This window comes from Stenella coeruleoalba (genome assembly GCF_951394435.1).
Source record: "Stenella coeruleoalba genome assembly, chromosome: 1".
Classification (NCBI taxonomy): domain Eukaryota; kingdom Metazoa; phylum Chordata; class Mammalia; order Artiodactyla; family Delphinidae; genus Stenella; species Stenella coeruleoalba.
Genome location: NC_137169.1, coordinates 43,968,212 through 43,991,375, shown reverse-complemented (window position 1 = coordinate 43,991,375; position 23,164 = coordinate 43,968,212). Strand labels below are relative to the sequence as shown.

General features: G+C 37.1%; 1 protein-coding gene across 4 annotated transcripts in view; it reads right to left on the bottom strand.

Annotated features, from left to right (window-relative positions):
- Positions 1–23,164, bottom strand: part of SCP2 (sterol carrier protein 2) — a 165,499-nt gene that overhangs the window by 66,095 nt on the left and 76,240 nt on the right. For all 4 annotated transcript variants that reach the window (XM_079933816.1, XM_079933817.1, XM_079933818.1 and 1 more), the window contains one exon: positions 15,228–15,335. In XM_079933816.1, coding sequence (XP_079789942.1) covers positions 15,228–15,335 — 108 coding nt within the window. The remainder of the gene's footprint in view (positions 1–15,227; positions 15,336–23,164) is intronic.

The window sequence follows — 23,164 nt, the reverse complement described above, 5'->3', positions numbered from 1 at the left end:
AACTACTAGAGGTAATCAATGAATTTGGTAAGGTTGCAGGATACAAAATTAATGCACAGAAATCTTTGGCATTCCTATACACCAACAATGAAAAATCAGAAAGAGAAATTAAGGAAATCCTCCCATTTACCATTACAGCAAAAAGAATAAAATACCTAGGAATAAACCTGTCTAAGGAGGTGAAAGACTTGTACTCAGAAAACTATAAAACACTGATGAAAGAAATCAAAGATGACATAAACAGATGGAGAAATATACCATGTTCTTGGATTAGAAGAATGAATATTGTGAAAATCACTATACTTACCTAAAGCAATCTACAGATTCAATGCAATCCCTATCAAACTACCAATGGCATTCTTCACAGAATTAGATCAAAAAATTTTACAATTCGTATGGAGACACAAAAGACCCCAAAGAGCTAAAGCAATCTTGAGAAAGAAAAACGGAGTTGGAGGAATCAGGCTCCCTGACTTCAAACTATACCACAAAGCTACAGTAATCAAGACAGTATGGTACTAGCACAAAAACAGAAATACAGATCAATGGTACAGGATGGAATGCCCAGAGATACACCCATGCACATATGGGCACCTAATTTACGACAAAGGAGGCAAGTACATACAATAGAGAAAAGACAGCCTCTTCGATAAGTGGTGCTGGGAAAACTGGACAGCTACATGTAAAAGAATGAAATTAGAACACTACCTAACACCATACACAAAAATAAACTCAAAATGGATTAAAGACTTAAATGTAAGACCAGACACTATAAAACTCTTAGAGGAAAACATAGGAAAAACACTCTTTGACATAAACCACAGCAAGATCTTTTTTGACCCACCTCCTAGAGTACAGGAAATAAAAACAAAAATAAAAAAATGGGACTTAATTAAACTTAAAAGCTTTTGCACAGCAAAGGAAACTACAAACAAGACAAAAAGACAACCCTCGGAATGGGAGAAAATATTTGCAAATGAAGCAACTGACAAATCTCCAAAATATATGAACAGCTCATGTAGCTCAATATCAAAAAAACAAATATCCAGTTAAAAAGTGGGCAGAAGACCTAAATAGACATTTCACCAAGGAAGACATACAGATGGCCAAGAGGCACATGAAAAGATGCTTAGCATCACTAATTATTAGAGAAATGTAAATCAAAACTACAATGAGATATCATCTCACACCAGTCAGAATGGCCATCATCAAAAAATCTAGAAATAATAAATGCTGGAAAGGGTGTGGTGAAAAGGGAACCCTCTTGCACTGTAGGTGGGAATGTAAATTGATACAACCACTATGGAAAACAGTATGGAAGTTCCTTAAAAAACTAAAAATAGAACTACCATATGACCCAGCAATCCCACTACTGGGCATATACCCTGAGAAAACCACAATTCTAAAAGAGACATGTACCACAATGTTCACTGCAGCACTATTTACAATAGCCAGGACATGGAACCAGCCTAAATGTCCAGCGACAGATGAATGGATAAAGATATGACACATCTATACAATGGAATGTTACTCAGCCATAAAAAGAAATGAAATTGAGTTATTTGCAGTGAGGTGGATGGACTTAGAATCTGTCATACAGAGTGAAGTAAGTCAGAAAGAGATAAACAAATACCAAATGCTAACGCATATATATATGTAATCTAAAAAAAAAAAATGGTACTGATGAATGTAGTTACAGGGCAGGAATAAAGAGGTAGACATAGTGAATGGACTTGAGGACTTGGGGTGGGAGGGGGAAGCTGGGGCAAAGTGAGAGTAGCATGGACATATATACACTACCGAATGTAAAATAGATAGCTGGTGGGAAGCAGCACATAGTACAGGGAGATCGGCTCGGTGCTTTGCAATGACCTAGAGGGGTGGGAGAGGGAGGATGGGAGGGAGGTTCAAGAGGAAGGGGATATGGGGACATGCATATGCATATGGCTGATTCGCTTTGTTGTGCAGCAGAAACTGACACAGTATTGTTAAGCAATTGTACTCCAATAAAGATCTATTAAAAAGATAATAAATAAATATGTGCAGCTGATTATATGTTGATTTTACCCCAAAAGAGCTGTTAAAATAAGAAAATAAAATATGGGATATATAGGCATGATATTCCTTCTCTTTTTCTTGTCAGGAGCAATAAAAGCCAGGGCCTGCTCCTAGCTATCTCTACCTGGCAATAGGTATCAAAAGTAAACATTCTCTCTCAGGCTCCATTTCTCCTGGCACTGAAGAGTGTTCATTAGAGTCTAATGATAAAACTTACCTCCCCTCACAACACAGTGATAAATGTGCAAAATTCTGGGCAACGGGAATGAGGACAGGTCAGTGACCTCTAGGATATGATGAGAGATGAATTTTGGTAAAATGCTATTTAGGCTTTACTGAATTACTGACTTTTTAGAGTCAGTATTGGATTTAGGTTTTGTCAGTCATCATCCTAGAATGTACTTCTTTTAGTGACCCCTTATAGAGTACAAGAAGAGCCAGGCCATGGTTTGAGTATGTTAGGTCAGCTGGCTAAAATTCCATTTACTCTCATTTCATTTTCACCCAACTCCTTAAAACCCAAGTTTATAATACCTTTAAAGGTACTGAAACATGTTAAAAAAAACAAAAAAGTCACACAATAGAATAATATATGTACCATTAAAAATATTAAGAACTATGTGAACTCAGGAGGAGACATAATTCCATCCCTTTGGGATATTAGAGCATCTTAGAATTAGGAAGGATCTAAGAGTGTGTCAAATCTAAGGCCCTAACAGATGGGCAATTCCCCTTACAACATTCCCATCAAGTTGTTAACTTGTATTTCTCATGCACAGCCTCTGTGACAGGCAATATATGCTCTCAGGAGGCAATCTATTCCATTTTTGAAATGCCATGTTAAAAAGTTCTTTCCTGAACAAATATTGCACAATTCTACTTATGTGAGGTACTTAGAGTAGGCAAAATCATGTAGACAATTGGCAGGATGGTGGTTGCCAGGGGTGAGGGGAGAAGAGAATGGGAAGTTATTGTTTAATGGATACAGAGCTTCAGTTTTGCAACCTGAAAAGAGTTCTATGGATGGATGGTGGTTACAGTGACACAACAAGGTAGATGTACTTAATACCACTGACCTGTACACTTAAAATGGTTAAGATGGTAAATTTTATGTTATGTGCATTTTACCACAATTAACAAAGTTTCTTTCCTGCCACAGCCCAAAATCTACCTTCCCATGAATTCTTCCCAATGATCCTAAGTCTTCTCACACTAAACAAGTTTATCCCCTCTGCCCCATACCACCCTTCAGATATTAAAGGAGAAATAATTTATTCAACCCTCTTTAGATGTGCAACATCTTGTATTGGGCACTGTTCAGGGTACAGAGACAAATGAAATATGGATCCTGTCCTCACAGCTCTTAGTCAAACAAAGGAGATTTTTTAAAAGGACATAAATAATTATAATATGCACTACACGCATAAATGTCAAAAGAGAAGTACTGAGAAAGTATAGCAAGAGTTCAGAAAAGGGAAAGATTAATTTATGGAAAGGATCAAGAAATCAGGAAAAGTTTCATAAGATAGATAACACTTGAGATCGACCTTGAAGATGGGCATTTCCACTGAGGAAAAGGGCACTGAAGTAGCGTGTAGTGGTTAAGAGCCTGGACCTTAAAAATACGCTGCCTGGGTTTGAATCCTAGTTTTTCTACGTTCTACCTTGGTGACTTTGGGCAAGTTACTCTGTGCCTCTACGCTCCTCTTTTATAAAATATAAAAAAAATAGATGTGAGAATTAAATGCATTTGTACATGAAGAATACTTAGAAGAATGCCTAGAAATTAGCACTGTATACATGTATTGACTGTTGCTATTATTGAGAAAACAGCAAAGCCAGAGTTTGTAGAGGTGAGAAGGAATTAAACACATCTGAAAAAAGCAAACAGTCCAGTTTAGTTTAAATATGCTTCCTCTTTCTACATCTCCTCCCCCAAAACCCAACTAGATATAAATGCTAGCATAGAATCTGACATGTGGTGGGTATTTAGTAAATCATCACCCCCCCCATTCTCCTTTCCCTTTTTCCTTTCTTCATAGTTCTGGTTTGTGCTTTGCCTAAGGCACCTATATTCTGCCTTGGATTCTAATCATTTGTGTTACATTATCTGCCTCTTGTATGCTTCCTTAGGGCAGTGGTTACCTTGTGTACTCTAGCCCTAGTTCCTAAACCTGATTGGGCATGAAAAGCTCTTGGGGGAACTTTATAAACACATAAGCTGTTTGGATCAACCAGGCTTAGGAACCAGAATTTCTAATGGTAGGGCAGGAATACATATTTTTTAAAGCCACAGGGGATTCTGAATCAGTCCATCAGTAGACACCATATTTGAATACCAGTTACCTACAGCACCTAATGATAATGTAGACATACAATAAGAATTTATTGAACTTTCACAGACTGAAAAATGGAAGATCAGGACAGAAAACGAGGTTGAAGCCTCACTGGAAAGGCACTAAATGCCAGGCTGAATTGATATAAAAGACCAAACTAAATAACCAACTTTCAGCTTCAAAGCAACAATCCCTTATTAAGAGTTTTATCTCAAAAGCACTTTCATGCCCTTTCAGTAGACCCCAGACACTAATATGCATTTTCATAAATCAGAGATGGCTAAAAATGAGCTAAAGTCAAATTTTACTTATTCATTTTAAACAAACGTTCAATGTGTTGAACAATATATGTGAAAAAATTTTAAAAACTGGAATAAAATATGATACTATTATTTGGACACTAATTTGCTTTTTGTCGTATGACAATTGCAAAGTAAACCCAAAAAAAAAAAAACCCTAAGGTTTATTGTGATTTTTCTAATTGGAAAATCCAAAAGGAATTCATATTTTTAAACTGACAATGAACAAAAGACCATTCAATTCAAATGCATAAACCTCTTTCTCTTCTATTATAAGTACCATTATGGAAGTTAGAAGCTTTTTTTAACCCAGACCTTAACAAGTTAAAATCAGAAACCAGTATTATGGAAAGTTAATTTTAAAGCTAATTCTCCAATGCTGAGTTCCCACCAAAGTAGCAATATCATACAATTAAAAGAATACCATTGGTAGAAGAGAACCTTAAACCTTCCCCACCCCACCTTAACATGTTTTGGAAACACTTACTTGACTGTTTTCTGATTTTCTTAGAATCCTATTGCAGTTTGTTATCCAAGTAACTAGGGCAAAAATATTTAAACAACTCTGAGCTGTCATTCTGATATATTTTCTAGGAGTCTGAATTCTTTCTTCGGCTCCAGCTAATGGCCACGTGTCAGATTTACTTGAAATATATCCAAATCCTCAGTGTGTAGCAAGTAAACATTTACTCTTCAGTAATTCCTCATTTTATGCAGACTACCAATAAAGTCATCAAGATTTATAAATTTTCCTCCCAAAATGTTACACCACCATTAAACACTATCCCTCAAAGACTGATAAGAGGAAAATGTTACCAACAGTGTAGACTCAAATACTGAAAAGAGTTTTCAAAGACTACTGCAGAAGGTACGAGTCTCTCTTTGAAGTATTTAAAAATTGGGCAAATTCTACCTTCCTGGGTGTTTTAGTTTAGTTTTTTTAGTGCCCATGGGAAAGAACTGGATGACCTGTCAAGATTGGCAAAATTGTCTACAGTTGATTTTTAAAAATCCAACGTTGACAAGGTTGTAGGGAAAAAAAAGCACTCTCATACGCTGTTGTTGGGAATGTGCATTGGTATAATCTTTTTGAAGAAAATGGGGCAATATCCATCCATTTTAAAATACGTACTATCCTTTGACATAGGAAGTCCACTGTTTGGAATTTATCCTATGGGTATACTTGAAAAAGTATGCAAAGACACAAGATGGTTAGTGCAACATTGTTTGTAATAACAAACTTGACATAACCTATATGTCTATCCATAAGTGAATCACTAGGTAAACTTCTTGTAATCAGAATACTATGCAGGCATTAAAAAGAATAAAGACTAGCTATAAGTGATAATACAGAAAAAATTTTAAGATGTAAGCAAAAAAGCAGTCTACAATATGATAAATATACACATATACAAACATACATTCAGAAAGACTATAAATACATATATACATATATATTTGTATAAGCATAACAATTTTTGGAAAAATAGAAAAGAAATTTTAAAAGCAGTTGACTCTGAGGAATAGAACTAAACCTAAGGAGAAAGAGAAATACTTGTTAGATGTTAAAATTTGTCCAGCACAGGGAACTCTACTCAATTCTCTGTGATGACCTATGTGGGAAAAGAATCTAAAATTGAGTGGATATATGTATATGTATAACTGATTCACTTTGCTGTACAGCAGAAACTAACACAACACTGTAAATCAACTACACTCCATTAAAAACTAATTTAAAAAATGTTAAAATTTGTCATCCAGCTATAATATTAAAAAGCAGGGCTTCCCTGGTGGCGCAGTGGTTGAGAGTCTGCCTGCCAATGCAGGGGACACGGGTTCGAGCCCTGGTCTGGGAAGATCCCACGTGCCACGGAGCAACTGGGCCCGTGAGCCATAAATACTGAGCTCTGTGCGTCTGGAGCCTGTGCTCCGCAGCAAGAGAGGCTGCGACAGTGAGAGGCCTGCGCACCGCGATGAAGAGTGGCCCCCGCTTGCCACAACTAGAGAAAGCCCTCGCACAGAAACGAAGACCCAACACAGCCAAAAATAAAATAAATGAATAAATAAATTAAAAAAAAAAAAGCATATGACAACCTTTGGAGCAGTTTGTTATCTGGCAGTGTCTTATAAAGGTAAACATATGCTGCCCTATGACTCAGCAACTTCACTCTGAGTTACTAACCCAAGAAAAACACAAAAGGTATGTCCACAAATAGTCTTGTACAAAAATATTTATAGCATCCTTATTCATAATACCCCTAAACAGAAAAGAACCCAAATGTCCATCAACAGAAAGATGGGTAAACAAACTGATATATTTTAACAATAGAATACTATTTAGCAATAAAAAAGAATGAACTCCTGATACAAGAAAATTTTTGATAAATCTTACATTCTACTGAGTTAAAGAATCCAGACAGAAAAGAGCACATATACACACTATACTGTACCATTTATATGAAGTTCGAAGATCAGCAAAACTAATCTACCACGATAGAAGTCAATAAGTCTTAGCTTGGTTGGGGGGCAGGGTTGGAGAGTTAGAGTGGGGTGATTGAGGGAAGTTGGAGATTTACTGGAAATAGATACAATGGAACTTTCTGGGGTGATGGAAATGTTCTAATGTCTTGTTTCGGCTGGTAGTTACATGGATGTACCCAATTGTCTAAACCAATCATCCATTTAAAGATTACAATTCAATGGTTTTTAGTATATTCAGAGATATGTACAACCATCACCACAATCAATTTCAGAGCATATTCATTACCTCAAAAAGAAATTCCATACTCTTTAGCTCTCTCTCCCAATCCTAGGCCACTACTAATCTGCTTTCTGTTTCTACAGATTTGCCTATTTTGGACATTTCATATAAATGAATCGTGTAATATGAGGTCTTTTGTGACTGCCTTCTTTCACATAGCAAAATGTTTTCAAGGTCCATCTATGTTGTAGCATGTATCATTACTTCATTTCTTTTATGGCCAAAGAATATACCATTGTATGAATATACCACGTATTGTTTATCCATTCATCAGTTGATGACAGACATCTGGGTTGTTTCCACCTTTTGGCTACTATGAATAATGCTGCTATAAACAATTGTGTTTTTGCTAGAACTGTGCATTTTATTTTATGAAAATTATACCTCAATTTTGAGAAAGAATATGGATATGAAAAATCATATCGTTACAACAAATCGTTATTTCTGAGTGTTTTCGTGGATGACAGAATAAAAATATCTCGGAATGGCCAACAAGTCAATTATAATAAAAACATGTTCTTTCAGGGGAGAAAAAAGTTATGTGTCAATAACAACAACTAACTGAAATGTCACATTCATCTCCTGATGAAAACAGAAGTTTCCTATATGAGAGTGAGGAAGCTGTCTGAAAGGAGAATTTAAATCACTGTCTCAAATGCAAACCGTAACTCTTTAAGGCTTCAATGACCATACCATAGAAACATTTATTATCACCCTGACTACATACCATTAGCAACAAAATCAACACTGAAGTATGACCTCATTCTTTTGAGGGATAAAGGAAAAGGGTTAGTCTATTTACCAAAGGCAGAGCATAGTATTAAAATAATGTCTGTGTAGTATTGGGCACAATATTTACATAGTGAAATTGGTGCCTTGAGGCTGTCATACTAGAAGGAAAATTATTTTCTTTACAAATTAACAATCTTCTTTTCCTGAAATGGTTATAAATTATTTTACATACTGAGATACAAACAAGTGCTTTATTACTAGCAACAGTTAACTGGATCCATTTTGGCTTTCTTTTGTAGGAATGGTGGGAAGAGAACACTAGCAATTATTGTTTTTCTACTCTGTTTTGGGGACTCACATATTTACTCATTTGATCCACAGCACAACCCTATTAGGTAGATACTATATTTTATTCCTATTTTACAGATAAAATGACTAGGCCGAAAAGAGTGAAGAGGTTAAGATCAAAGCCATGACTTCATTCATATAGAACATATACCTGCAACTGAGGTACACCCTCTACGTATCCCTTTCCAGTCACAGCCACTACTCATAACAGTTTATCTGCACTGCTGTTGCTACTTTCTCACTTCTAATTCTTTCCAAATTCCCATGTGCTTCCGTGCAAAACATTTCACTAAAATTGCTTCAAGGTTGCCAATGACTTGATAATAGCCAAATCCAAAGAACACTCTTCACTCTTTATCAATCTAACTTTTCTGGCCTGACCTCTAACTTTTGAAACATTCTCCTCCCTTGGATAACGGACCATTTCCTCACAACATTCTTAAACGTCTCTTCTCCACCTACACCTCTAATTTTTATACTCCTTAGGGTTTTATACTTGATCTTTGTGCTGGGTGGATGTGCCAACATGGTATTCCACATAATATTTCTCTGATTAAGAAGCTCATTTAACAGCCTAAATAAATGAAATGCAGGAATAGACTCCTGCTTACAGCGTGCACTGGGCTTACCATGTATTCTATCACCCTGAAGCAGTTGGTCTGATAGAATAATGTAAAAGCCTTTAGAAGACTCAATAATGGTGCCAGGGCTTCCCTGGTGGCGCAGTGGTTGAGAGTCCACCTGCCGATGCAGGGGACACGGGTTCGTGCCCTGGTCCAGGAAGATCCCACATGCCGCAGAGCGGCTAGGCCCATAAGCCATGGCCGCTGAGCCAGCATGTCCGGAGCCTGTGCTCCGCAACGAGAGAGGCCACGACAGTGAGAGGCCCACATAACGCAAAAAAAAAAAAAAAAAAAAAATAATGGTGCCAGCAACACTTTGCAGGGCTGGGCAAATATCCTCCAAAATGTGGAACATGGGCTTCCCTGGTGGCGCAGTGGTTGAGAGTACGCCTGCCGATGCAGGGGACACAGGTTCGTGCCCCGGTCCGGGAAGATCCCACATGCCGCGGAGCGGCTGGGCCCGTGAGCCATGGCCGCTGAGCCTGCGCTCCGCAACGGGAGAGGCCACAACAGTGAGAGGCCCGCGTACCGCAAAAAAAAAAACGTGGAACATGCTCTGAATCAATGATGCTGTTTCTCCATAGCCAGGATACAAAAAGGATCAAAGGATAGAAAAGGGAGCAGTTCCTCTCACTATTATCCTAAATGATCCACTAACAACATTTTATTTGCCATTCCTGAAACTTTGGGCTCTGCTGGTTTAGAAGTCTTAGACAAAACAGTGATTACACTGAACTGGAAGCAGAGACTGCTACCTGGACACTTAGGGTTCTTCATGACACAGAACTAATAGGCAAAGAAGGGGATTTATTGACTGGGGTGACTGACCTGATTATCATGGGAATATTGGGTTGCTACTATATAATGAGGACAAAAAGGATTAGCTTGGAACCCAAAAGTACTATGGGGTGCCTCTTAATACTCTCATGTCTTGTAATAAAAGTTAGTTTACTACAATAACCCAAAGAAGCAGGACTGCTAACAGCACAGACTATTCAGGAATGAAGGTTTAGTTTATTGTACCAGATGAGAAACTACAAATGAGGTACTTACTAAGGGCAAAAGCAGTATAGAATGGGTAGTGAAAGAAGGAAATTACAAATACCAGCTATCACCACCTACAAGTTGCAGAAATAAGGACTTTAATAGTGACAAGTAGCAGAAAAAGGACTTTAACAATTTAACAGGACTATCTTCCTTGCTTTGACATAAATATATCTGTATATATTAACCAAATTGCTTTTGTTTTCCTGTCTTCCATTATCTATCATCTAACATAAATGTATGTTAACAAAGATTAACTTTTTTTACACTTTCCTTTTTAGGGCAGTTTGAGGTTCATAACAAGATTTAGTAGAAAGTACAGAGATTTCCCATATTCTCCCTGTCCCCACTACGTGCATAGCTTCCCTCACTATCAACATCCTGTCCCAGAATGGATCATTTGTTACAACTGAAGAACCTACATTGACATATAATTATCACCCAAAGTCCTTAGTTTACATTAGGGTTTGCTCTTGGTGTTGTATACATCTAACAAATGTAAAATGACACATAGTCACTATTAAAGCATCAAAAAGAACAGTTTCACTGCCCTAAAAATCCTTTGTGCTCTACCTAGTCAACCCTCCCTTCTCCAACTGCTGATCTTTTTACTGTCTCCATAGTTTTCCCTTTTCTAGGATATCATATAGTTGGAATCATAGAGTATGTAACCTTTTCAGAGTGGCTTTTTCACTTGGCAATAAGCATTTAAGGTTCCTCCATGCCTTTTCATCACTTGATAACTGAATTTTGGGGAAGGGCTGAATAACATTCCATTTTCTGGATGTACCACTGTTTATTTATCCATTCACCTACCGAAGGACATTTTGGTTGCATCTGAGATTTGGCAATTATGAATAAAGCTGCTATAAACATCCACATGTAGGTTTTTGTGTAAATAAGTTTTCAACTCATTTGGGTAAAGGCCAAAGGAGTACAACTGCTGGATCCTATGGTAAAAGGATGTTCCATTTTGTAAGAATCTTCCAGCATTTGGTGGTGTTGCTGTTTTGGATTTTGGAGATTTGAATAGGTACGTAGTAGTATCTCATTGTTGTTTTAATTTGCAATTCCTTAATGACATATGATGTTGAGGATCTTTTCATATGCTTATTTGCCATTTGTATATCTTCTTTTTTTATATATATTTTATTTTATTTATTTATTTTTGGCTGCGTTGGGTCTTTGTTGCTGCGCATGGGCTTTCTCTAGTTGCGGCGAGCGGGGGCTACTCTTCCTTGAGGTGCACGGGCTCCTCACTGCAGTGTCTTCCCTCATTGTGGAACACAGGCTCTAGGTGCACAGGCCTCAGTAGTTGTGGCTTGCAGGCTCTAGAGCACAGGCTCAGGAGTTGTGGCACACGGGCTTAGTTGCTCCACGGCATGTGGGATATTCCAGGACCAGGGCTCGAACCCATGTCCCCTGCACTGGCAGGCAGATTATTAGCCAGTGCACCAGCAGGGAAGCCCCTGTATATCTTCTTTAGACAGGTGTCTGTTTGGATCTTTTGCCCATTTTTAAATCAGATTGCTCATTTTCTTACTGTTTACTTTTAAGAGTTCTTTGGGGGCTTCCCTGGTGGCACAGTGGTTGAGAGTCTGCCTGCTGATGCAGGGGACACGGGTTCGTGCCCCAGTCCGGGAAGATCCCACATGCCGCAGAGCTGCTGGGCCCGTGGGCCATGGCCGCTGAGCCTGCGCGTCCGGAGCCTGTGCTCCGCAAGGGGAGAGGCCACAACAGTGAGAGACCCGCGTACCGCAAAAAAAAAAAACCAAAAAAACAAAAAAAGAGTTCTTTGTATATTTTAGATAATAGTTCTTTAGCAGATGTGTCTTTTGCAAATATTCTCTCCTAGTCTGTGGCTTCCCTTCTCATTCTCTTGAACTTTAGTCTTTTTTAATCCCTCTATTCCTCCATTATTTCCTTCTTTTGTGTTAAATAGGTATTTTCTAATGTACCATTTTACTTCTTTGTCATTTCTCTTACTATGTATTTTTCAGTTATTTTCTTAGTGGTTGCTCTAGGGATTACAATTCACATTTTAATTTATAGCAATCTAGTTGTTCAAATTAATACTGACTTAATTTCAATAGCATACACAAAAAATCTGCTCCTATATAACTCTCTTCCCTCCTTCCTCCTTTGTGTTATTGTCATACAAATTATATCTCTGTGCATTGTATAAAGCAACTCAGATTATTGCCCTTTATAGTTGTATTTTAGATCAGATAGGAGGGGGGAAAATGTGACAAACAAAAAAATACACTTATATTGTCTTTTATATTTACCAAGGTAGTTACATTTACCAACGCTCTTTCTTTCTTCATGTGCTATTTCACTGTCTAGTGCTCTTTCATTTCAGTCTGAATGACTCTCTTTAAAATTATTTCTTATAGGGGAGGTCTGTGATAAATTCTCTCAATTTTTTAAATCTAGGAATGTCTTAACTTCTTCATTTTTTAAAGGTAGTTTCACTGAATACAGAATTCTTGGTTGGCAGCTTCTTTCATCACACCGCCTTAATGGTTACAGAAGATAAATCAGAGGTTAAGTCTTATTGGGGATCCTTTGTACGTGATGAGTCACTGCTCTGTTGTTGCTTTCAATACTCTCTTTGTCTTTTGCTTCCAATGGTTTGATTATGTGTCTAGGTGTGGGTCTTTTTGAGGTATTCCTACTTGTTAAGTTTCTTGGATATGTATATTCATGCTTTCTCTTCAAGTTTAAGGAGTTTATCAGTCCTCACTTCTTCAAATATTCTTGCTGCCCTTTTTTTTCCTATCCTCTCCTTCTGGGACTATTAGTATGTATATGTTGCTACACTTTGCTAATGTCCCACAAGTCTCTGAGGCTCTGTTCATTTTTCTTCATTCTTTTTTTTTTTTTTTTCCTGTTTCGCAGACTGAATAATATCAATCGACCTATCTTAAAGTTCATCAATTTTTTTCTTCTGCCTGTTCAAATCTGGTATTGGGCCCCTCTAGTAAATTCTTCATTTCAGTTACTTTTCTCCTCAATGCCAGAATTTATTTGGTTCTTTTCTATAATTTCTATCTAGTAATTGATACTCTCTGTTTGGTGAAACATTATTATACTTTCTTTTACTTCTTTACTATATATAAAGAAGTAAAAGAAAGTATACTTTTATACCTTTACTTCTTTGAACATACTTAAATAGCTGATTTAAAGTCTGTCTAGCAAATATTTGGGCTACCTCAGTTTCTATGGACATTTCATTCACCAGCTTCTTCTTTTAAGCTTTTCTTTTCCTTTGGTTAATTTGTTGTTTGCTCCAGTTGTTATCGGCATCTCAGGCAGCTATGTTGTTAAACAGTTGTTGCTGATTGTTCTTGACAAATGACTCTAAGGAAAATACTGTTTACACTGGACAAGTTCTCTGTCAGGTTACATAAAGACAAGCTTTTTGAGACTGGTTTACCAGGGAACTTCCAGACAGGTCAAATAATGACAAGTCTCTGAATATGGAGCTTTGAAAGAGCTCCAACTCCATTTTGACTCCTCCAGTGCTGGGCAAAATGCTAGTTTTCACCATGATTGCAGGCTGTTGGTTTTCAAGGCTACCATGGAGCTGGAGAAAGAACTGTTACCAGAGCAAGTAAAAAATGCCACAAAGCTTGCTGTTCTTACAGAGAAAACGCTGTTGACTTGTTTTTAATAAATGCTCCCCCAGATCGCTGTAAGCCTTTGGTTAATTTCCAAAGTTCTGAAAAAGTTGAGCTTGACAATTTTTGCAAGTGTTCTTGGTAATTTTATAACAGAGTATTTTCAGATGTGGTTATTCTGCCAGTCTCAGTAACATCACTCTCGTTCACCTCATTTTAAGATTACTTTTAAAGACATTAAATTATTTAAAGCAATAATAATAGTATATTGTGGGGTTAATAATATATTTAGAAGTACGTGTATGACAATAATAGCACAAAGGATAGGAGGGGGTACATGGAAATAATCTGTTGTAAAAATCCCATACATTATAAGTGAAATTGTATGACATTATTTGAAGGTAGACTACAGTAAATTAAAGATGGATGTTGTAAATCCTAGAGCAAACACTAAAAAAAAAAAAAGAGAGAGAGAGAAAAAGAAATAATTCAATAGAAGAGAGAAAATAAAATACTAAAAAATACCCATTAATAAAAGATATTATGAAAAACAGAAAAGAACCAAAGAACACACAGGACAGAAAACAAATAGCAAGGTGGCACATTATACTGCAACTGTATGTGCCTGTCTATCTATCTCTCTCTTATGCTCTATCTATGTATACCCATTTTCTCTACTAGATTATAAACTTACCTAATTCAAGTGATAAACAGAAACAAACCAAAGTTAATTGCTGTAATAAATACACTATAAATTCTAACTTCTCTATTTTGGAATTTATGATAATTTATAAAATTTTACTTAATATATAAGACACTATGAAAAAATACAAAACTCACCTGTCCTCATAAAATAAATCTCAGAATTTTAGTGCTAAGTTATTTCAGAAACCACTTTGTACAATTTCATTTTACAATTAAGGAAACTCAAAGTGACTAACTGATAATTAATCAAAAGCATCACATGGCCAGTCAGCAGTAGAGTCATAGTAAAATTCTTATTTCATATCTTTTAGTCCAGTTCTCTCAAGAGAAAAAAATTTCTATGCAACACCAACCACATATGCAACTATATATAAATAACATGCTTATTTCAAATGATTCTTATCTAGCAGATCTAGAAACATCTTGTTAAGTTGTACACAAACTTTAAAATAATCAAACTTTTTAAAATGCCTATTGTTGAATTTAGAGTTTCAACTAATTCAAATTCTCATCAATTAATCAAGATTATTGAACTATACTATACTTAGCGAAAATCGAAGATACCGTGGCTAAATAATCATTTAAAACACTCGCTACCAAAATCAGAGAATACAATCATTCATTCAAATCAATGACCAAATCATTCACACTTATGCCAAAAATGACTTAAAAATTATAAAATCTGTGTGTATTATTACCTGTAGCTCCAAGTGGGTGTCCCTTTGAAATCAATCCACCACTAGGATTTATGACCCACTTTCCTCCATAAGTATTATCTCCTCTATCAACCAGTTTCCCACCTTGACCTATAGAAGGAAAAATAATATTCATAAATGTTAAAAATAACGTCAGAGCAAATGATATGTTTGTTTTTTTTAAACTTACAGATAGCCAAGAATTTCTTGGAGCAAACATTTCTTGATGGCTCAAACTAACTTCAAATTGATACAAGCACTTCTAAAAGTGAGGTAATAAATATTGAGTAATAAAAGCTTATATTTTCAGAACACTTCCTGCATGAAACAAAGCTCCTATTAGCTCCTAAGAGCTCTCTGCTTCCAAAATTGCTACAAATATAATCGAGATTCAGAGAACCAGAAGAAAACATCGAAATAGATACAATACTGTAAAATAATATTAGGTTTAAAAATTCATAATTTTGACAAAATATTCATTTCCATTTCAACTGTACTATTACATTCTATATAAATATTCTTAGTAAACAACAGGGGGGAGAGGGACAGAAGAAAAAGAGCGCTTTCATGAAATGAAGGAAAATGACTGAAAATACCGTTGAGCATAAATGTAAGCTTAAAAGAAAAAAATTACATCACATGCTTGGCAGCTTCAACATTCCTATCGATTCCCTGGTCATTCTTCCAGGAGGTTAAGAAGTAAATAAAAATGCATGTACTGTATAAAATATTCTTCCAGATGATATTTCTGGTAATGAGAGGTGGAATCTCCAAATGGTGGTGGTGGTGTTATCAGAGGTGGCTAATAGCTGTTACGTACTCACTCTGTGTCAGGCCTTGTTCTCATTATTTTACGTATATTTACATAATTTAATTTAATCCTCAACCCTATGAAGTAGGTACTATCATTCCCATTTTACAGATAAGTAAAGAGACACATAGATATTAAGTAACCAATCTAAGGCCAAAGTAGGGGATCTAGAATACTCAGGCAGCCTGGCTCCATAGCCTGTGTTCTTAGCCAACACATTTTATTGCCTTCAAAAACAAGAGCGTTCCTCTACTGGCAAAATGAAACATACTAATCACAGAATTTGAGATGACTTAACACTTTTAATTTGATTTTAAATCTAGGTTGTAGATTAAAAACCATCCATTGAGACATTCTTCTATTTTTTGATGTGTTTCTAACATAGAACCTGATACAAGGCTCTAGTCATAACAAGTAAACTATCTGCTATTACTGCTTTCATATTGTTAAATATTGTCACTGTGCTGAGTAATAGCAGACTGAACACAAACCAAGAAGTGAGTAATTTACTCCATGATTTTCCATAATACATACAATCCTATGAAGTATCAGAATATTCCACTGGGGAATTAACATTCCAGAAGACCTGCTTTATAAGAAATGCTAAAGTAAATTCTCTAGAAAAATTTGGATCAGCAAGAAAGAGGAAAGAACAACAGAAATAATAAATATCTGGGTAAATATAAAGGACTTTTTTCCTCTTAAGGTCTTTAAAATATGTGCAACTATTGAAAACAAATATTATAACACTGTCTTTGGGGGTTTTTTAATGTACATAGATGTAATACATATGATAATTTAACATAAAGGTGGGTGTAGGGCAGAAGGGAATTGGTTAATGGACGTATATGTTTGCAAGGTTTCTACATTTTATGCGAAGTGGTACAATATTAATGCTAAGGAGACCCCTATAGCAGTGGTTCTCAGCCCAGAGAAATTTTGTCCCCCAGGGGACATTTGGCAATGTCTGGAAACATTTTTGATTATCACAACTGTGGGGGCAGGTACTACTGGCATGTAGTGGGTAGAGGGCCAGGAATGCTGTGAAACATCCTACAATGTCCAAGCCCCACAAAAAAGAATAATCTAGCTCAAGTGTCAACAGTATTGAGGTTGAGAAACCCTGCAACCACTAAAACAAAACAAAACTAACCAAAAACTAAGCTAAGAATAAACAGATTTGGCCAAAAAGCCAATGCATACTAAAATGTCATACTAAAAATATTCAGATAATCCAAAAGGCAGCAGGTGAGAGAGAAAACAGAGTAACAAAAAACAAAGAGACATATAGAGGAAACATAATAAAACGGTCAACCTAAAGCCTACTATATAAATATGTAATTACATTAAACGTTAATGCTCTTTAAATCACACTGCCCAACAGAAATATAATGCAAATCACATATGTACTTTAAAATTTTCTAGTATATATTTTATTTAATATATATTTTATAATGTTTAACCTAATATATCCAAAATATTTTCATTTCAAAATGTAACCAATATAAGGACTTCCCTGGTGGCACAGTGGTTAAGAATCCACCTGTCAATGCAGGGGACAGGGGTTTGATCCCTGGTCCAGGATGATCCCACATGCTGTGGAGCAACTAAGCCCGTGTGCCACAACTACAGAGCCTGCGTTCTAGAGCCCACGCACCACAACTACTGAAGCCCACGTGCCTAGAGCCTATGCTCTACAACAAGAGAAGCCACCGCAATGAGAAGCCCGCACACTGCAACAAAGAGTAGCCCCCGCTCGCCGCAACTAGAGAAAGCCCGCACACAGCAACGAAGACCTAACACAGGCAAAAATAAATAAATTTTTTTAAAAAATGTAAGCAATATAAAAAATTATTAATGAAATACTTTATATTCTATTTTTCATATTAAGTCTTCAAAATCTGATGTGTACTTCATACTTACAGCACATCTCAATTTGTACTAGCCACATTTTAAGGATTCAATAACCACATAGAGCTAGTGGCTACTGTATTAGACGACACTCTGTTAAACACTCCATTAAAAGGCAGAAACTGACAAAGTTGATAAAAAACAATACACTACTGCCTACAAGAGACACACCTTAAATAGACAAATAAATAAGTAAATAAATAAATAAATAACCTAAATAGGTCGAAAGCAAACGGATAGAAAAAGATATATCATGTAAACAGTAAGCATAAGAAGGCTGGCATGCTATGTTAGTCAGATAAAAGACACTTCTAGACAAAGAATGTAACCAGAGATAAAGCAGAATGTTTCATAATGAAAAAAAACACAACTCATCAGGAAGACATAACAATTATAAATAAGAGAGCCTCAAAATAAATGAAGCAAAAATTGACAGAAATAAAGAAAGAAATAGTTCCACAATTGTAGTAGGAGATTCTAACACCCCTCTCTCAGCAAGTGATACAGCAAGTCAAATAAATTAGTAGAGACACAGGTCTTAAAAATTCTATCAATCACCTTGATTTAATTAACATATATAGAACACTACATCTAACAACCACAGAATCTGCATTATTTTTCAAGTGCATAAGTTCACCAATATATACCATATGCTGAGCCATAAAGTAAATTTCAATTAATTTAAAAGGATCAAAATCAAACAAAGCCTAATCTCTGACTACAGCAAAATTATAATAGACAGCAATAACAATAAGATACCTAGGAAAATTCCAAATACCTGGATATTAAACAGTGCACTTCTAAATAATTACAGGTCAAAGACAAAATTAGACATTAAAGGGAATTTTGAAATAAATGACAATGAATATATCAAAATCTGTGGAATGCAGCTAAAATACTGCTTAGAAGAAAATGTATAGCTTTACATACTTACACTAGAAAAGGAGAAATATCTAAAATAAATGATCTAAGGATCTATCATAAGAAACTTAAAGCAAAGCAAAACCAAACAAAAAAGAGTAAACCCAAAGTAAGTTAAAGGAGGTAAATAATAAAGAGCAGAGATCAGTGAAATGGAGGGGAAAAAAAGACAGTAACAAAGGCAAAAGCTGATTCTTTGTAAAGCTCAACAAAATTGACAAACTTCTAGCTAGACAGATGAAGAAAAAAGGAGAAAGAACAAAACCCATCAATATCAGGAATTTAAAAAAAAAGGTTATCACCATAGATTCTATAGACATTAAAAGGATACTAAGAGAATACTTTGAACAACTTCAGTGAAGAAATTTAGCTACTTAAATAAAACTGACAATTTTCTTGAAAAATATCTTACCAAAATTAATAGGTACAGGAAGAAACAAAAATTATAGATCAGACCTTCAAGATGGCGGAGGAGTAAGACGTGGAGATCACCTTCCTCCCCACAAATACACCAGGAATACATCTACATGTGGAACAACTCCTACAGAACACCTACTGAACACTGGCAGAAGACCTCAGAATTCCCAAAAGGCAAGAAACTCCCCACGTACCTGCGTAGGGCAAAAAAAAAGGAAAAACAGACACAAAAGAACAGGGACGGGACCTGCACCTCTGGGAGGGAGGTGTGAAGGAGGAAAGGTTTCCACACACTAGGAAACCCCTTCGTGGACGGAGACTGAGGGTGGCGGAGGGGGGAAGCTTCGGAGCCACAGAGGAGAGCACAGCAACAGGGGTACGGAGGGCAAAGCAGAGAGATTCCCACACAGAGGATCGCTGCTGACCAGCACTCACCAGCCCGAGAGGCTTGTCTGCTCACCGGCTGGGACGGGTTGGGGCTGGGAGCTGAGGCTCAGGCTTCAGAGGTCAGACCCCAGGGAGAGGACTGGGGTTGGCTGTGTGAACACAGCCTGAAGGGGGCTAGTGCGCCACAGCTAGCCAGGAGGGAGTCCAGGAAAAAGTCTGGAACTGGCTAAGAGGCAAAAGAGCATTGTTCCAGGGTGCATGAGGAGAGGGGATTCAGAGCACCACCTAAATGAGCTCCAGAAATGGGCACGAGCCACGACTATCAGTGTGGACACAAGAAACGGGAATGAAATGCTAAGGCTGTTGCTGCCGCCACCAAGAAGCCTGTGTACAAGCACAGGTCACTATCCACACCTCCCCTCCCAGGAGCCTGTGCAGCCCGCCACTGCCAGGGTCCCGGGATCCAGGGACAACTTCCCCAGGAGAACACACGGCGCACCTCAGGCTGTTGCAACATCGTGCTGGCCTCTGCCGCCACAGGCTCACCCCACATTCCATACGCTTCCCTCCCACAAGCCTGAGTGAGCCAGAGCCCCGTGATGAGCTGCTACTTCAACCTCGTTGTCATGTCTGGGCAGGGAACAGACGTCCTCAGGCAACCTACATACAGAGGTGGGGCCAAACCCAAAGCTGAACCCCAGGAGCTGTGTGAACAAAGAAGACAAAGGGAAATTTCTCCCAGCAGCCTCAGGAGGAGCAGATTAAATCTCCACAATCAACTTGATGTACCCTGCATCTCTGGAATACCTGAATAGACAAGGAATCATCCCAAAATTGAGTTGGTGGACTTTGGGAGCAACTGTAGACTTGGGGTTTGCTTTCTGCATCTAATTTGTTTCTGGCTTTATGTTTATCTTAGTTTAGTATTTAGAGTTCATTATCATTGGTAGATTTTTTAATTGATTTTGTTGCTCTCTTCCTTTTTCTTATATATATACTTTTTTTCCCCTCTTTCTCTTTTTGTGAGGGTGTATGTGTATGCTTCTCTGTGTGATTTTGTCTATATAGCTTTGCTTTTACCATTTGTCCTAGGGTTCTGTCTGTCCGTTTTTTGTGTGTTTTTTCTCTGTTTATGTTTTTTTAGTATAGGTTTTAGTGCTTGTTATCACTGGTGGATTTGTTTTTTGGTTTGGTTGCTCTCTTCTTTCTTTCTTTTATTTTTAAAACTCTTTAACTTTTTATCTTTAATAACTTTTTTATTTTAAAAACTTTATTTTATTTTTTCTTTCTCTCTTTCTTTATTCTCACTTTTCTTCTGAGTCGTGTGGCTGACAGGGTCTTGGTGCTCCACCCGGGTGTCAGGCCTGTGCCTCTGAGGTGGGAGAGCTGAGTTCAGGACACTGGTCTACCAGAGACCTCCTGGCTCCACGTAATATCAAACGGCAAAAGCTCTCCCAGAGATCACCATCTCAACACTAAGACCCAGCTCCACTCAACGACGAGCAAGCTACAGTGCTGGACACCCTAAGCCAAACAACTAGCAAGACAGGAATACAACCCCACTCATTAACAGAGAGGCTGCCTAAAATCTTAATAAGGTCACAGACACCACGGAATAGAGTCCTGAGCATCAGAAAGACAATATCCAGCTGCATCCACCAGAACACAGGCACCAGTCCCCTCCACCAGGAAGCCTACACAAGCCACTGAACCAACCTTACCCACTGGGGGCAGACACCAAAAACAATGGGAACTACGAACCTGCAGCCTGTAAAAAGGGGACCCCAAACACTGTAAGTTAAGCAAAATGAGAAGACAGAGAAACACACAGCAGATGGAGCAAGGTAAAAACCCACCAGACCAAACAAATGAAGAGGAAATAGGTAGTCTACCTGAAAAAGAATGCAGAATAATGACAGTAAAGATGATCCAAAATCTTGGAACTAGAATGGAGAAAATACAAGAATCGTTTAACAAGAACCTAGAAGAACTAAAGAGCAAACAAACAATGATGAACAACACAATAAATGAAATTTAAAATTCTCTAGAAGGAATCAATAGCAGAATAACTGAGGCAGAAGAATGGATAAGTGATCTGGAAGAAAAAACAGTGGAAATAACTATCACAGAGCAGAATAAAGAAAAAAGAATGAAAAGAATTGAGAACAGTCTCAGAGATCTCTGGGACAACATTAAACACACAAACATTTGAATAATACGGGTCTCAGAAAAAGAAGAGAGAAAGAAAGGGACTAAGAAAATATTTGAAGAGATTATAGTAGAAAACTTCCCTAATATGGGAAAGGAAATAATCAAGTCCAGGAAGCGCAAAGAGTCCCATACAGGATAAATCCAAGGAGAAATACACCGAGACACATATTAATCAAACTATCAAAAGTTAAATACAAAGAAAAAATATTAAAAGCAGCAAAGGAAAAACAACAAATAACATACAAGGAAATCCCCATAAGGTTAACAGCTGATCTTTCAGCAGAAACTCTGCAAGCCAGAAGGGAGTGGCAGGACATATTTAAAGTGTTGAAAGGGAAAAACCTACAACCAAGATTACTCTACCCAGCAAGGATCTCATGCAGATTTGACAGAGAAATTAAAAACTTTACAGACAAGAAAAAGCTAAGAGAATTCAGCACCACCAAACCAGCTTTACAACAAATGACAAAGGAACTTCTCTAGGCAGGAAACACAAGAGAAGGAAAGACCTACAATAACAAACCCAAAACAATCAAGAATATGGTAATAGGAACATACATATTGATAACTACCTTAAATGTAAATGGATTAAATGCTCCAACCAAAAGACACAGACTGGCTGAATGGACACAAAAACAAGACCCATATGTATGCTGTCTACAAGAGACCCACTTCAGACCTAGGGACACCTACAGACTAAAAGTGAAGGGATGGAAAAAGATATTCCATTCAAATGGAAACCAAAAGAACGCTGGAGTAGCAATTCCCATATCAGACAAAATAGACTTTAAAATAAAGACTATTACAAGAGACAAAGAAGGACACAACATAATGATGAAGGGATCAATCCAAGAAGAAGATATAACAATTGTAAGTATTTATGTACCCAACATAGGAGCACCTCAATACATAGGCAAATGCTAACAGCCCATAAAAGGGGAAATCGACAGTAACGCAATCATAGTAGGGGACTTTAACACCCCACTTTCACCAATGGACAGATCATCCAAAATGAAAATAAATAAAGAAACACAAGCTTTAAATGACACATTAAACAAGTTGGACTTAATTGATATTTATAGGACATTCCATCCAAAAATAACAGAATACCCTTTCTTCTCAAGTGCTCATGGAACATTATCCAGGATAGATCATATCTTGGGTAACAAATCAAGCCTTGGTAAATTTAAGAGAACTGAAATCATATCAAGTATCTTTTCCAACCACAACGCTATGAGACTAGATATCAATTACGGGAAAAAAATATGTAAAAAATACAAAC